Source organism: Diabrotica undecimpunctata, chromosome 9 (genome assembly GCF_040954645.1).
Source record: "Diabrotica undecimpunctata isolate CICGRU chromosome 9, icDiaUnde3, whole genome shotgun sequence".
Classification (NCBI taxonomy): Eukaryota; Metazoa; Arthropoda; class Insecta; order Coleoptera; family Chrysomelidae; genus Diabrotica; species Diabrotica undecimpunctata.
The window spans coordinates 132,699,841-132,716,998 of record NC_092811.1 but is presented as its reverse complement, the minus strand read 5'-3'; the positions used below and the strand labels follow the sequence as shown (position 1 = coordinate 132,716,998).

General features: G+C 32.9%; 1 protein-coding gene across 2 annotated transcripts in view; it reads left to right on the top strand.

Annotated features, from left to right (window-relative positions):
- LOC140451495 (inactive dipeptidyl peptidase 10) overlaps positions 1 to 17,158 on the top strand; it is a 348,523-nt gene that overhangs the window by 278,069 nt on the left and 53,296 nt on the right. For both annotated transcript variants that reach the window (XM_072545332.1, XM_072545331.1), the window contains one exon: positions 1,791 to 1,894. In XM_072545332.1, coding sequence (XP_072401433.1) covers positions 1,791 to 1,894 — 104 coding nt within the window. The remainder of the gene's footprint in view (positions 1 to 1,790; positions 1,895 to 17,158) is intronic.

Sequence of the window (17,158 nt, the reverse complement as noted above, 5' to 3'; positions counted from 1 at the left end):
TCTAGAGGTTGGTCAGGTTGTACCGAACTGGATATTGTATTGTTTTTTTTTTTCGAAACTTACTATTTTTCAGCAGTCTCTAGGTTTATTATTGAAATTAGTAATATATAAGAGTAAGCTCTTTTTTACCTTTTTGTAATTGCCGATTATATTCAAATTTTTGTTGTTTATATACTTTGAACATTTCGGATCCTTAGTGGCATCTCCGATGTGTTTAGTAAGAGAAAGATTAGATCTGTAAGGCCTTAATTCGTTATTAAAATATTGCACGGCTATTTTTTCAGCAGTTTGTCGTACTTTTTTTAGTGGAAATTCTTTAACATTAAGTTTCGGTGAGAACTAAAGTCAAAAAATTATTATTGGTGTCATAGAAAAAGTCCATCTTTGTACTAGCTACTGCACGTTTAAGCTTCCGTAAACCAGAAGAAGTAATATACTATTGAAATGTTTGATTAGTGTCAATAAATTTATGCTCAGAGTAAATTCAGCCTGATGATCAGATAAACAAGGTTTAAATACCACCCACTTTGTCGATATTTTCAGAAAAATTTGTCATAATGTTGTCGATGCAACTGCTGGACTGAGATATAAGTCTAGTATAATCGTTGATAGTTACTTTTAGACCGAAAGATATTAATATATTTTGAATATCAAAAGAAAAGTCAGATTTAATTTTAAAATTTATATTTAAATCACCAAATATAATCGGTGTATCTGCTTTACTAAACAAGAACGATATAACATTCTCAAAATTCAACAAAAACAGACCAAAATCACCCTAATCTGATCTGTATACAGTTAAAATATTAGTTTTAGTTAAAGTTGCATAAATTGCACAAAACTCTGAACTTTGCTCTACATTATATTCATTTAGATTAAGAGAAGAATACATAAGATTTTATTTTATATAAATTGCAACTTCACCTTGTTTCTTTCTTACCCTATAAAATAAATTAGCTAATGCAACGCTCGATGTGTTAATTAATTTTAAATTTTCTTCACATATGACGTCACAGAAATTATGTCCGCAAAAAAATCATTGAACATATCGACTTCATTTGAAATACATTGCAAATTTACATAAAACATGTCTACCGTGCCTTGTCCAATTAGTTTAATTTAAAAATAATTTGAAGAAGTTTCTAGGTTTCTTCTTCCGTCTTCTTTATGTGCTGAAAATTTCTTTTAAAGTTAAATCTCCTAACTGCAACTTCTTTGAGCCAAATATTAGATCTGTAGATTTCGTCAATTTTATTGTAAGGCAAAGATACCTTATATGTATAGTATTTGTCAGTTCTGTGCCATTCCACACAGTTAAAAGTAATATCGGAAGCTGTTTCACCCAAGAATTTTAGAAGATCATCGGCTTTCATATCAACACCTATGCGTGACACAGGTACATGACCTTGTCATGTACATATGTCACATGTCACATATTACGATGGAAGTAAAGTAAAATGTTCCGTGATGCTAGCGTCCAAACGCTCTCGCACTGCGCCTATCGCCTCTTTTCATTGAATAATTAAATTCAAACCTATTCAATATTATTATTCAAATATTCTTTAAAGTTGAATATTAAGCGGGCTATTTAGCTACATAAATAAACATTTAGATGATGTTTATTCTCGTTCGAAGTTTTAAGACGCAATTCTTGAAGTGTTTTAAGCAATCTTGATGATATATAAAGGGGAAAAAATGTACAGTAAAAATCGATAATTTTTACTTACTGCGCATTCAATATTTTTCGTTTAAAATTGTATATTTACTATTTTAATAATATTTTGTTACAGCCTGGGACACCTATACCCTCAGTACAACTGTGGATTGTAGATATTTCTAATTTAACTTCGTTAGAGTATCATCTTGTTCAACCACCAAAAGCCTTACAAAGACAGTAAGTAAAATTTGAGGAGAGATTACCGTTCTAAACATTTACCTTGTACTTGTTATGTGCTTTATAGGTTAATTTTATTTAGTTTTTGATAGCATTTACATTAATGTCTGTAGAGAAATTTTTAACTTGCTTTTCATAAAATTGGGCTGGTTTGGATGTATACTTTTTAAAATAGCTTTTGATCTAAATAATTTTACAGAATTATCTAAAGAACATCTTTAAACTACGTCGTAGAGAAGAGGGAGCTTTGCTTATTACGATGGTATACGACAGGAGGAAGCGGAGTATCAGTGCAGCTGACGATGTTTGGTGTATTTCAATTTGTCGCTATTGTCTCTATAAGCATAAATTTTTACTAGTTTCTACCAAAGGGTAGAATATTTTTAAGTAAATTATTAATCTTAATAATTTATTCTTATTATGATACATTCGTAAATAAAGTTTAATAGTTAATTTTAAAAAATCCAGAAATAACATTGAATTTTAAAAAAAAAATCGACCTAAGGGGGCACGACTGTGACGACACTTTACCACAAAAGAGAGGGAGGGTATTAAGAAGTCTATACATTCTTTGCATTTATAGATCACCTGATTCTTCCACGGAACTATTTTTTAGAACTCGTTAAATTTGTTAAACGACCTGCTCAATAAAATCAGAAAAATTCTGTGCGGTGACTTGAATATTGGTTACGCTGTTGCTTGTACTAATCAATTATCCTTGGTCAATATATTCGAATCGTATGGTTTCACAATGCACGTTAATTCTCCTACAAGAATTACTAAAACAACATCTGCCATCATTGATTATATTGTTTTAGATTTCTCACCCCTAGACTATCTGATCGTGATCATGAAGCAGTGTATACCAAATTTAACACTCTTAATAAACAATCCTTGAAAACCCAACGTTTAGGTAGGATTTTTTGCGCTCAGAACTTACATGAATTCCAAAATTTATGCTTGACTTCTGGGTTCCCTCTGGGCATGGACTATAATTTCAGTGATTTTTTAGATAGGCTTGTTTGTATTTTCAATAAGGCTTTGTATTTCCTTTAATTACAATTAAGTCAAAACATCACAAACCCTCGACTACCAAAGGTATTGGCAAATCAGTCTAGAATATGCGTTAACTACTGTACATCAAGAAATTTACTGCCAACGTCTTTGTCACTGAATATATCTCCAAGTACAGAGGAATATATCTAAAACTTATCAAAACAGCTAAAAAAATGTACTATCCGAATCGTCTGGGAAGCTCTAAAATGTCACAAGAGAAACTTGGTCCATAATAAACGATCTTCGAAATAAAAGTAACACAGCTCAAACATTTTCTCTTCCAAACCCTAATAATCTAAATGAATACTTCGTTAATGGGAGTAAAAATATAACATCAACTATTTTGCCACAACAAGATCCTATTTCCTACCTCCCCAATTCAAAAACGGTCTCGAATTCAATCTTTATAAGACCAGTTGATAAATTTAAACTGATCCAAACAATCAGTAATAACAAAAGCAAATCTTCCTGTAGTACTGATAGACTATCCACAAAAATTTTCTTAAATCTCCCAAAAAATGTGTTGGAAGTCCTAGTCTCACTAAATAACGAATCTTTTGAAAAAGATATATTTCCAGAATGCCTAAAGACCGCCTTAATTATTCCTCTTCATAAGGATAGTAACAAATCTAATATCTGCATCTATAGACCTATTGCCTTACTACCGGTCCTATCCAAAATTATTGAGAGACTTATAAAAGCCCGAATTATGTCCTTTCTCGTTGAAAACAGAATTTTATCACAAAGTCAGTTCGGCTTTTTATCTAATAAATGTTCCAGCGATGCTATACGTTCTGTACTACATGAGGTTTATCAAGCACGAAACAATAATTTTTACACTACCACTGTTTTTTGTGGCTATGCCAAAGCTTTTGATTGTGTAAATCACATTTTGATAAAAAAACAAAATTTCTATGGAATTCGAGGTATTTCTTTGAATTGGTTCCAATCTTACTTAAGGAATAGAAAACAACTAGTTAGAGCAAATGATACTAACTCTAGTCACAAAAGAATTGTATGTGAAATACCACAAGGTTTAATACTGGGTCCTCTACTTTTCCTTATCTTTGTAAATGACATCACTAACTTAAAAATCGATGGAAAAATTTTTCTTTTTGCAGATGATACGAATATTACCTGGAGGAACTCTAATATTACAATTCTTCATGCAAATATAACTTTTGATCTAATTCTAATTTAATTAAATCTAATTTACTCTCTTTTAACGAGGATAAGACAGTAGCATTATCCTATAATGGAGCTCTTCAACCCTTGCTTCTTAATAACTGCCAGATTAGTATCGTTGATTCTGTAGAATTTATTATTTATTTTATAAACAGCAACCTGAAATGGTCCCTTCATATTAATTTGTTAAGTAAGAAACTAGCCTTAGCCTGCTGTGCAATAAGATCTGTTTCGAAGTAAATCAATTTAGCATCTTCCAAAATAACATATTTTTCTTTGTTCGAGTCTCATCTTCGATATGGTCTTCCTTTTTGGAGTTCTAGTACAGCTGCCCAATCTGATGTTATTTTTAAATAACACAAAAGAGCAGTACGATATCTTTTTGGCCTTAGAACTCTTCCCTCTTTATATATTCTAGCAACTGTTTGTTTAATTCGTAAACACCTACATGTTTTTTCAACAAGGCCTAATCATGACTACTCCACCAGAAATTCAACCTTTGATGTGTATTTACCGACCCCGTCCACTGAGTTAATAAAGAAATCTATATTATATTCGGCAAAAAAATTATACAGCTATCTCCCTTCGCAACTTAAATCTACAACTTTTTTCCTTAAGTTCCATAAATTGGCAGAAGCCTATCTATCTGAAAGACCGTATTATTCAGTGGAAGAGTTTTTTTAACGAATAACTAAGAAAGTACAGTTTAGGTACAAGTAACAAAGCATTTTTATATATATTTGGGTATCACATGCATCAAATTAAACCTATTCGTAAACTACTTCGTAAGGTTTTATTATGCAATTTGCATTTTAGTTAAATTTTGTAGTGGATTGTGTATTTTATTATCTTTTATTTTGTGATATTGACGATTTATGTAATTTTATTAAATTTTAATTGTTATTATCCACAAGGAAATTAAGTTCCTGTAGCTGGCTGTATACCATTTATCACAAAATTTTTTTGTTAAAATCCTTTATAAAAGGTATATAACGTATGGTCAAAAATTTTGGGAAAAATTTCACCTGGTCTAATTAAGAAGCAAAATGCATTTAACAAAGAAGGCCATGGAATTGAAATGTCATCAGTTATTGACATTTACTAAACAAAGCAGAATATTTTGGTTTGTGCTCTGCAAAATGTCTTATAAAATTGATATTCGTCGAGGTGTTTATAATATGGTTGGGCGAATGTCGAAACGAGATATTGTTAATATTTATCGAGATCAAAACATAAGCAAATCGACAATTTATCGCACAATCAGAGAATGTGAAGAAGGGATAGCATGTGATAACTTAAAAGTGTGCGTAAAAGTGGCCGACCGCGGATTTTGAACCATATAAGAGAGGCAAGACTGATTGAAGCAGCTAAGAACAAAATTGGGGTCTCACAGCGAAAACTGGCCAGAAGATTTTATGTTGGAAAGACTACAGTATACAGGACCCTATCGAGTAACAATATTATCTACCGGAAAAGAAGGAAAGCTCTAAAATACACAGAGAATCAATTAGAGAGAATTCCGAGATGTTGCCGCGCGTTAAGGCGAGTGCATTTCGTCAACAAGTTGATCGTAATGGACGATGAAAAATATTTTACTTTGTCCAACTCTGAGTTGAAGGGTAACGATGGGTTTTACACGAACGATTACGAAAATGTACCTGATGAAATAAAATTCAAAAGTAAGAAAAAATTTGAGGACAAAATTTTGGTATGGTGTGCAATTTCTGAGGCTGGCCTTATCTCACAGCCCTACATTGGTGTTGTTCGAGGCGAAGCCTTAAACGCAAATATTTATATTCAAAGATGTCTCTCTAAATTGTTTCAGTTTGTGAACACACATCATGCAAATGATCAAATAGTCTTTTGGCCAGATCTTGCTTCATGTTATTACGCGAGGATCACAAGGGACTGGTAACTAACAACATTACATTTGTACCGAAAGCAGACAATCCCCCCAACCTACCTCAGGCTCGTACAATTGAAGAGTTCTGGGCAATATTAAGTCGGAAAGTCTATAATAACGGATGGGAAGCACAAAATCAGGAACAGTTAAGACGCCGCATATATACAAAAATTACAGAAATTGACGCCGGGGTCGTCCAAAGGATGATGCAACGTGTCAGGGGAATTTTTAGGCAAATCGAAAATAATGGTCCCTTGTCTGTCATTTGAATTTTGATTTATAATAAGGATAGTTAAGTTAAATTGTTGAATAATTTAATAAAAATATAAGATTATTGTGGTCAGAGTTATATGCTTTTGAAATTTTTCCCAAAACTTTAGGACCATACGTTAAATTAAAAACCCAGGACCAGTAACTTCATGTGGAGTCGTACGTTGCTATGTTATCATATCCACTGGTAACTTTAACATCCTAATATATGACTAAATAATGTAAACTAAATCCCAGATATTTAGTGGCTCAAAACATGTACACCTAGATACTGATGATGGAATATGGATTCCGAAAACGTTTTGTCTTCATGACATAGCCCGTTTGGGTTTTTTAATTTATATATATCTTTTATAAAGGATTTTAACAAATTTTTTTTAATTGTAATTGTTATTTTTTTGCCGTTTTGTAAGCTTTGTCCATAAAATTGTGCAATTTTCAGTGACAATAAAGCATATTTTTATTCTTTTCTATTCTAAGTCCAAATTTTTTACGACATAGTTTATGGATATTCCCTAACCTTCGATAGAGGACCATAAATATGCAGTTGTTCTTACATGAACCATTAACAACTTCATTAATATCAGGGCAGTTGCTCTATTTTACGTATTTGGGAAACTCCTGGTAAATAACTTTGACTACTTGTTCTATAAATTTGCTTTATTAGCCAAGAGAAGGGTTTAAGACGGTGCCCGTTAAACTCACTCGTAAATTTAATACACCTGTATATATTCACCAAGTTTACAACCATCTTCATTTCATATGGAGTGTAATGTAGTTTAAAGAGGGAGATAACATTAAAAATTGATATTAGAACAAAGGTGTACAAGAGAAAATTGCTTTGAATCAACAAATTGGCTGTCTACACAATAATTCGCAATTAATGTGTTTTGAAATTGAACTTTTTTTTTTTATTTTATTGATAGCAGCCTCAATCACTTTGGGTTATTGACTGAACGATAGTAAATACATAGATACTTATATCTTAACAGTATTTTTGATTAATGTGTTCCTAAGACTGCTTTTATGTTGTTAGGTAGTGAGTGTTTTGTCTTTCACTAATTTATTTAGGACACTCTATATATATATATATATATATATATATATATATATATATATATATATCATCATCATCATCATGTGCAGCTTTATCAACCGGTGCAGCCTCCCTTATTTCAATGTTATTCTATGTTCTTATTATTATTCGACGATGTCTTAGTTATACGTTGTTCTAATAATTTGCGCTCATTTGCGCCCATATTTTTCTATCTTGTGCTATTCGAGACCACGTTGTTCCTGTTAATTTTCTAATATCATAATCCCATCTGAGATTTGGGCGCCTCTTTGGTCTCTTAGCGTTCCTGGGGTACCGCATAGTTGTTCTAGTGGTCCATCTGTTATCTGTTCTTGCCATATGTCCTGCCCATTGCCATTTCAGGGATTTTATTCTTTGGATTACATCAGTCACCTGGGTTTGCCTCCGTATCCATTCAATTCTTTTACGATCCCTCTTTGTTATCCCTAGCATACATCTTTCCATTGCTCTTTGAGTTACTTGGAGTTTCGACGTTATTTCTCTCTTTAATATCCAAGTTTCATATCCATATGTCAAGACGGGTAATATGCATTGATCAAATACTCTCTTCTTGAGGTATAGTGGCATTTTGGACTTGAAGACTATGGAATTTCGTCCGAATGCTGACCACGCTTGTTTTATTCGTCTGTTGATTTCCGGAAGTAGTGATCCCGATTTATGTATGAGCTGTCCCAGGTATATGTATTCATCTACTACTTCTAGCGAGGTTTCATTAATTTTTATTTCCATGTTGGCGATCAGATCATTGCACATTATTTTAGTCTTTGCTAGGTTCATTTTTAGGCCTACCTCATTGCTGGCTGTATTAAGGTCATTAATTTGCAGTTGTAATTCTTCAGGACTTCTAGCAATTAGAATGATGTCATCAGCGAATCTAAGATGGTTTAGGTATTCTCCATCTATACATAGACCTTGGTTGTTCCAGTCTAATTTCCGGAAGATATTTTCTAAGGTTGCAGTGAAGAGCTTAGGGGATATGGTGTCTCCTTGTCGGACTCCTTTCTGAGTGGGAAATTCTGGGGTATTTTCATATATGCTTACTCTAGCTGTGGCCTCTTTGTATATATTTGCTAGCGTTTCGACATATGGTTTATCTACTCCTTGGTCGACAAGAGCTTCTATGACTGCTCTTGGGTATACGGAGTCAAATGCTTTCTCGAAGTCTATGAATGCTAGCGCCAGTGGTAGATCATATTCTTTTGTTCTGCTCATTACTTCCCTTAATGTTTGAATATGATCCATTGTGCTGAAGCCACTTCTAAAGCCTGCTTGCTCTCGGGGTTGTGCAGCGTCAAGTGTGTTCTGTATTCTGTTGTTAATGATTTTGGTGAATACCTTGTATATCACAGGTAGCAAGCTGATCGGTCTATAATTTCTAATGTCTTCCTTGCTACCTTTCTTGTGAATAAGGATTATGTTGGCTGAATTCCACTTTTTTGGAATATGTCTCGATTTTAGGCAGTCTGTGTATATTTTTGCTAGGATTTTCCAAGTTGTTTTACCAGCAATCTTTAGAAGTTCGGCTGTAACACCGTCATTACCGGCTGCCTTGCCGTTCTTCATGCTCTTAAGAGCTGCCTCTACCTCATCCACGAGAACATCTGGTACATCTTCTTGAACCGCAATTTCTTCTTTGCCTATTTCTTGTGCTTCCGGAGCTTTATATAGACCCTCATAGAATTCGGTTACATGTTTTATTATTTCATCCCTATTTGTGATCCTTCCGTTATTGTTTCCCAATGCTATTATTTGTTTTCTACCGATTGCCAACTTCCTCTTGGTTTTCCTATAGCTTTTACGGTTTTCGATTGTATTTTGTACAAGTCGTTCATTGTAGGTTTATATATCTTCTGCGATTTTTTTCCGTATTACTTTGCACAGTTCGGTATATTCAATTCTATTAATATTGGAGTTAATTTTCATTTCTCTTCGTTGTTTCAGGAGAGCTGTTGTTTGATCTGAAAGTTTTCTATTGCTGTTGTGTGGTATATATATATATATATATATATATATATATATATATATATATATACATAGTATATAGTATATATATATATATATAGTATCCCCATCTCTGATTATATCAATACGTACAGAAAATGCAATCTAAAACTACTCAAAGTAGCCAAAAAATCCTACTTTCATAATCGCCTAACAAGCTCCAAAAATATTTCAAAAGAAACTTGGTCAATAATAAACGATTTTCGAAATAAAACCAGTGCAGCGAATCAAACCTTTTCTTTTCCTAACCCCGAAAATCTAAATGATTACTTTGTTAATGTGAGTAAAAATATAACCTCTACTATTTCGCCACAACAAAATCCAGTTTCCTATCTCCCTAATTCAAAAAACATTGCTGATACCTTCTTTTTAAGACCAGTTGATAAGACTGAACTCATTCGAACAATTCGTAGTATAAAAAGCAAATCGTCCTGTAGTACAGATGGATTATCTATTAAAATGTTCTCAAATCTTCCGCATAATGTATTGGAGGGGTCATGGTCTCGCTAGTAAATGATTTCCTTGAAAAAGGTACATTCCCTAACTGCCTAAAGACTGCCATCGTTATTCCTCTTCATAAAGGTGGAGACAAATCTGATGTCTGCAACAATAGACCTATTGCCTTATTACCAGCACTATCAAAAATTACTTATAAGTAAAGGCTTATAAAAGTTCGACTCATGCCCTTTCTCCTTAAACATAATATTTTATCGCAAAATCAGTTCGGCTTTTTGTCTAATAAATGTACTAGTGATGTCATGTTTTCTGTGTTACATGAGGTATATCTGTCACTAAATAGTAACTTCTCCTACGCCACCGTTTTCTGCGATTATTCCAAAGCCTTTGACTGCGTAAATCACGACATTCAATTAAAAAAATTAACTTTCTATGGAATTCGGGGTGTGTCTTTAAATTGGTTCAAAACTTACTTGGTAGGTAGGAAACAATTGGTTAGAATAAAAGACACCGACTCTAGTTGTAAAGACATTGAGTGTGGAGTACCGCAAGGTTCAGTATTAGATCCCATTCTTTTTTTTACTTTTTATTAAAGACATCACTTACTTGAAAATTAAAGGGAAAATTTTTCTATTTGCTGATGATACCAGTATTACTTGGAGCAGCTCTAATACTTCAACGCTTCATTCAATTATAACCGCTGATTTGCTTATAATCAAGGCTTGTTCAGACTCCAACTTACTTAGCGTTAACGTGGATAAGACATTAGCATTATCTTATAAAGGAGTCATTCAACCCTTGCTTTTGAATGAGAGTCAAATCAGTATCATTAATTCCGTGAAATTTCTAGGTATTCTTATCGACAGCGATCTTAAATGGTCCTTGCATACTGACTCCTTAAGGAAGAAACAAGCCTCAGCTTGCTTTGCAATAAGATCTGTTTCGAAGGAACTAAATTTATCTTTTGTCAAAATGGCATATTTCTCATTGTTCGAGTCCCATCTTCGATATGGGCTTCCATTTTGGGGTTCTAGTACAGCGGCCCAATTTGATACTATTTTTAAGTTGCAAAAAAGAGCAATTCGTTATCTATTTGGTCTCAAACAAACAACTCATTGCAAGACCTACTTCAAAAATCACGGAATTTTGACGCTTCCCTCTTTATTTATTTTGGAAACGGTTTGTTTGATTCGCAAGCATCTAAACATTTTTCCCGATAGACCTAATCATGGCTACTCCATTAGAAATTCGGATTGTAACGTTTATTTACCGATCCCGTCCACTCAGGTAGTAAAGAATTCTATTCTTTATAGTGCAAAAAAACTTTATAATCACCTTCCAAGAGAAATTAAATCCGCAACATCTTTCATTAAGTTTCGTAAGATGACAAAATCTATCTATCTGAAAGACCATATTATTCAGTTGACGAGTTTCTTTATGTATAACAAAGAAATAAAATTAGTATCGTTTATAATTATATTTGGGTGTCTCAAGCAGTGGCTACAATTTGTCTCATTTGTTGTTGTCTGTACAAATTATGTAAGTGAAACAATAATATTACTAATTTAAAATTGTATTGTTCTGTTTTTTTATTATATTGGTTTTTGGTTTATACTTTTTGTACTTTTTGACTGATTTTTTTTTAGCTTTGTCCATAAAATTGTTCAATAATTTTCAGTGACAATAAAGCATATTTCTATTCTATTCTCTATTAAGATATGTGTTACATTAATGTCGCAGTTACATAAGTCACAAATAGGACGATTTGATTTGGAGATTAGGTAGCTGTGAGTGATTTGTCACTTTTTCTTTAAGGAACGATTTGTAGTCGGAAACAGACACTAAGTTCACTAACACTGAAGAGACACTGTGTATTACTTATCTGGCATGAAAATCTGCTTGTTCGTTTCCTTGAAGTCCAATGTATGATGCAACCCATATAAAGCGTACTTGCTGCATCGCGTTGTTTAGCAAAAAATGTAATTGTTCTTTTATTAAAATACCTATGGGATTACTTGTATATAACTATTCTATCGTATGTAATGCACTGAAAGAGTCGGTAATTATGACAGAATTTGGAATTTTTTGGGTACGTATATAAATGAGGGCTTGCAGAATTGAGTATAGTTCTCCAGCGTAAATACTGCAACTGGAAAATGATTTAAACTGTAATACAATGCTCGAAGTTATAACTGCTGATCACACACCATCAATAGTTTTGGATGAATCTGTATAAATACGACAATGATCTGGGAAAGAAGCAAGTATGTTGTAAAATGATTGACTAGTTGTTGTAAGGGGGAAAATTGTTGGGGGCCTCAAGCTTATTTTATTTAGAAAGAGTTAGAGCACATGTTGCAGGTGGAAAGGTCCAGGGGGGAGGTGTAACTGTATTTGTTTGATCAAAAAATTTTGGGAATTGAATATTATGGAAAGAGAGATATTTTCTAATTCTCTCGTAAAAGGGAGGGTTTGTTCTTCAATGATAGTATTGTTGTGAATTTATTAAAAGGTTCAATATTTATAACACTTACGAATTTAATTTATTTTTTTATTTATATTAATTTGTCTTACAATAATTTATATATCCGAACGTAAAATTTAAATCGCGGGCGCGAATCTTCTTCATTAACTGTCCCTTCCATGAAAGCTCCGTTATTATATATCAAAACACAGCCGGTCGAGAATTCAGCCTGATTATACTAGAAGGTCAATCCGGGTCATCGTTTTGACCGTTTTCTGGAAGGTAAATTTCTGCCAGCTGCTAGAAGGATCTCGTACAATCTACAACATATTAGTGAATAAAAAACATGTTTACAGGTTTTTAATATGACTCATATTTTTACGTAACAGTATGATGGAAATTGGGATGCGATTTTATCGCACATATAGATGATGCGTATGTTAATGACAAGTACGTTCTTCTAAATTTAAAGGTGGTTCCCCGGTTAAATATTGTAGACTTTTAATGGGACTAGTATAAAATGTTCCTGTACCTATTCTTAGTGCTGTATTGTATGACTTCTAGTTGAGCAAGAAGATTCTTCTTTGCTGATGAGTATACAACTGATCCATAATCGAATTTTGATCGTACTAGTGATTTGTAAATAATAATCAGACTTTTAAAATCTGAGCCCCAATTACGATTGCATAGTGTTCGTTAAATTGAGACCAGATTGACAAGATTACTTGATTTGCATGATATGGTATTTCCAAGGTAGTTTCTTATCAAAGATCATTCCTAAAAATTTTAAGTGTTCCACATGAGTTAAATTGTTTCCACATAACTGAAGATCTGGATCTGTAGAGTGCCGTTTTTTTTTGAAAATAAAATACATTTGATTTTATTTGTAGAAAATTGCAATCATACAGCTTATGACCAGTTTTCAAGGTGATTTATTGCACATTGTAAGTTTTTCTGTATAGAAAGAATAATTTTTCCTCTTGAATATATAACCAAATCATCGGCGTATAATATCGCCTTAACAAGTTTTGGAAAGTTTTCTTAGATTTTGTTTATCGCTACTTAGAATAGTGTTGAACTAATAACGAATCCTTGAGGTGTTCTATTTGTTTGATCTTTAGTGCTGGATATTGAACCACTTATCTTAACTTTAAATTGTCTCTTGTTGAGAATATTATGAATAAAATATAGCATGTTACCTTTGATACCCCAATGATTAAGTGTGTTAAGAAAGTCGTATATCCAAGCCATGTCAAACGCTTTTGTTACATCAAAAAAGACAGCAAGACAATTCTGTCCAATTGCAAATTATTCATGTATTTCGGACTCCAGGTCTATTAAATTATATATGGTGGATCTGTTCCTGCGAAAGCCACGTTGTTCATTGATCATTAATTCATTATTTTCCAAAAACTATCTTAGTCTATAATTCACCATTTTTTCTAAGATTTTGCAGATTGTATTGGTAAGAGAAATTTGCCTATATGAATCAGGATCAGTTCGTGATTTATTTAGTTTTAGTAATAGAATTATTATCGCTTGCGTCCATTTTGTGGAAAACTCTTTGTTTGTCCAAATTCTGTTGTATACGTTAAGGAGATATTTTATTATCTGGTAGATTTTGTAAGAAACTAACAGGAATATCGTCTGGTCCTGGCGCCGATTTTTTGCTGGTACTTAAAGAGTGATTAAGCTCTTCCATGGTAAATATTATATTATTATTATTATACTTACTTACTTAGTCCTAAGCCTTTCTACCGTTAGGTGTAAGGCTGGTGGGGTTAAGATTTTCACTGTTGTCTCCATGCTATCCGGTCTTGTGTTAGATTTCGTGCACTTTCCCATGTCAATCCTTTCTTCTCAACTTCTTTTCTGATTTCGTCTACCCACCTAACTCTTGGTCTTCCTCGTTTGTTTTTCCCTTGCATTCTCGTTTCAAACACTCGTTTTGTTAATCTTTCATTCGACATTCTACACACTAGCCCGAACCATCTTAGTTGCCCCTCTACTATTTTTTCGTTTATTGGTTCTAGTTTTAGGTTTTGTCTGATTGTTTCGTTTCGTATTTTGTCTGTCCTCTTTCTGTTTGCTATTTTCCTCAGGAACCTCATTTCCATAGCATTGACTCGAGATTTTTGTCTCCCAGTCAATGTCCACGACTCGCTATTATAGATGATTGTAGGTCTAACTACTGATTTAACGACTGCCGTTTTTACCTTCTCCGGTATTTCTTTTTTCCCCAAAAATGTTGTTTTCATAGTGTTAAATAAGCTTCCTGTTCGTCCCATTCTCTCATTTATTTCCATGTCTTGTTTACCGTTTGATTCAATTATTGCTCCTAGGTATTTAAAATGTTCCACTTGTTCTAGTTGTTTTCCGTTTAATTGTATTGCGTGTGTCTTTCTCTTATTTGAAATTATCATTGTTTTTGTTTTCTCTGTATTTATTTTCATATTTATGTTTGACAGTTCTTCTTCTAGGATTTCAAGGTTGTTCTGTAGGTCTTCTCTGTTTTCTGCTATCAAAACCATGTCGTCTGCAAATAGAAGCTCTGATAGTTGAGTCTGTTTCATTTGCCAGTATCCTTATGTTAGTTTTCTCATTCTTCTCTTGGCTTTCTTTATTGCTTCATCCAGTATCACTGAGAACAGCAGTGGGCTCAACACGCATCCCTGTTTGACGCCTTGACTTGTAGTAAATTCTTCGGATTCCTCGTTGTTGGTTCTCACCGTATTTGTATTATTATTGTACATATCCTTTATTACATCAATTGTTATCCTGTCAACTCCTCTTTCCTTTAATGTCCTCCATACGTCCTTTCTTTGTATTCTGTCAAACGCCTTTCCAGATCAATAAAGCATATATGTATTTCTCTATTTTTATTGATTACTTTCTCACTTATTTATCTTATTGTGAATATGTGGTCTTGCGTGCTTCTGTCCTTCCTGAATCCACATTGTGTATCTTCCATAGTTGGTTCTATTTGGGTTTTTATTCTTGTTTCTATTATTCTTGCGAATACCTTCCCAGGAATACTTGATATAGTAATACCTCGGTAATTATTACAGTTTCTCTTGTCGCCCTTTTTGTGTATTGGTAGTATAATGTCTTTCTTCCAGTCCTGTGGTATTTCTGCTCTCTTTATGATATCATTCATTAGTTCTTTCATGCTGTCCACTCCCTCTATTCCCATGAATGTTATCATTTCCGGGGTGATATCATCCTTGCCTGGTGCTTTGCCTAATTTAACTCTTTCAATTTCATTTTATTATTATATTATATTATTAAGAGGATTATCTTTAATGCAATCAAAATCTAATAATTGATTTTCCGAAATCATCTTAGTATTGATAAACTGTTTAGAAAAGTTTTCATTACTGGAGTTCATTTCAAATTGTTCTGCTAGTAGTTCTGCTACGTCGTTATTAGATGTTACTATATGTTTATTTTTGCATAGGAATGGAATTCTTTTATGTGTATTGCTTCCAAATATTTTTCTAACATTTTTTATACGGTACTTATAGGCATATTGGTATTAATAGAAGACATACATTCTTGCCAATTAGTTGCATGTTCCAGCATCAAATTCGCTCCAATTTTACTAGCGGCTTCTGGTACTACTTCGTTTTTCAGTGTTTGTCTTTAATTTGTTAAACAACACCGCGTTATGATCGACCTTGAGAGACTAAAATGACGTCATAGTCCAAAATTCATGCGTCAAAAAAACTTTTTGAATTCTATAGAAAATTCCCTACTTCCAAAATCAACATCATAAAACTTTCTTAATAGTTTCGCCTTATGTCAACAAAATAATATCGTTTCTAGATCCAATGTTTTTACTCCTCAGTCTTTTACTCAATAGTTTAAAAAGCCCTGGAAACTTACACTTCCAAATTAAATTTCAGCTCTAACAGACGCCAACGCCAAATTTTCAAGTTTCCCTAACTTAGAATTCTTTCATCGTTTTAGCATCTTCATATCCTGAGAGCAGAATGCTGCACAAGTGATTTATTGAGTCGTCTCTAGTTTTTCGGAGAAATTGTTAGTAGAAATAATTTGTCCAAGTTTATATAATAAATTTTTATTTAATTTCTTTTACGTGAAACTTTATCACAAACGTTTCGAGAGGTTATTAAAGTAATTGAGCAGATAAAAATTAATATTTTTGTACACCGTTTGAAAATCATTGATTTGAGAACAGTTTTTATGCCACATTCGTAAAATTGCTCATATCATTGAGGTATTCGTTTCATCAAACTTCTTTAGTGCAATTTAGTAAGATGTTTTCTTTTTACCTACCGTGTGCATCTCTGCAGCGCAGTTTTTTGTCGTACATTAAGTATAAATAAGGGTGTTAGAGACAAACATTTTATTAATCGTTATTTAAATAAAAGGCATTTATTGAGCACAGTTTTTTATTAAATCTTATTCAAGTACTTTCGCTCTTAGAGCATTGTCAAGAGCATCGGAAATAAGCCAAGAAACGTTTTTTCAAATGAATAAAAATTAATTAACTTCGAAAAAACTGGTTGATGAAAGTTGATGGTTGATAAAAAAAATTTAATATAACCTTTTAGACTTACTTCGTCAAACTTATAGGCTATTCAACAATTTTAGGAATGTCATAAACATTAAATAATATATTTTAACAACAGTAGACAAATGACAAACAGTATAAAAAAAAATTTAATTTGAAGAAGCTACATAGTGGGTGACAGCAGGAGAGAGAATGGCTCCTGGTCTTAACGGAAATGTTAAAGTGACATCTGACATATGACAACTTATGGGCAGTCAAAATCATGGTGATGTGATCTGCAAATTAATAAACTCTTA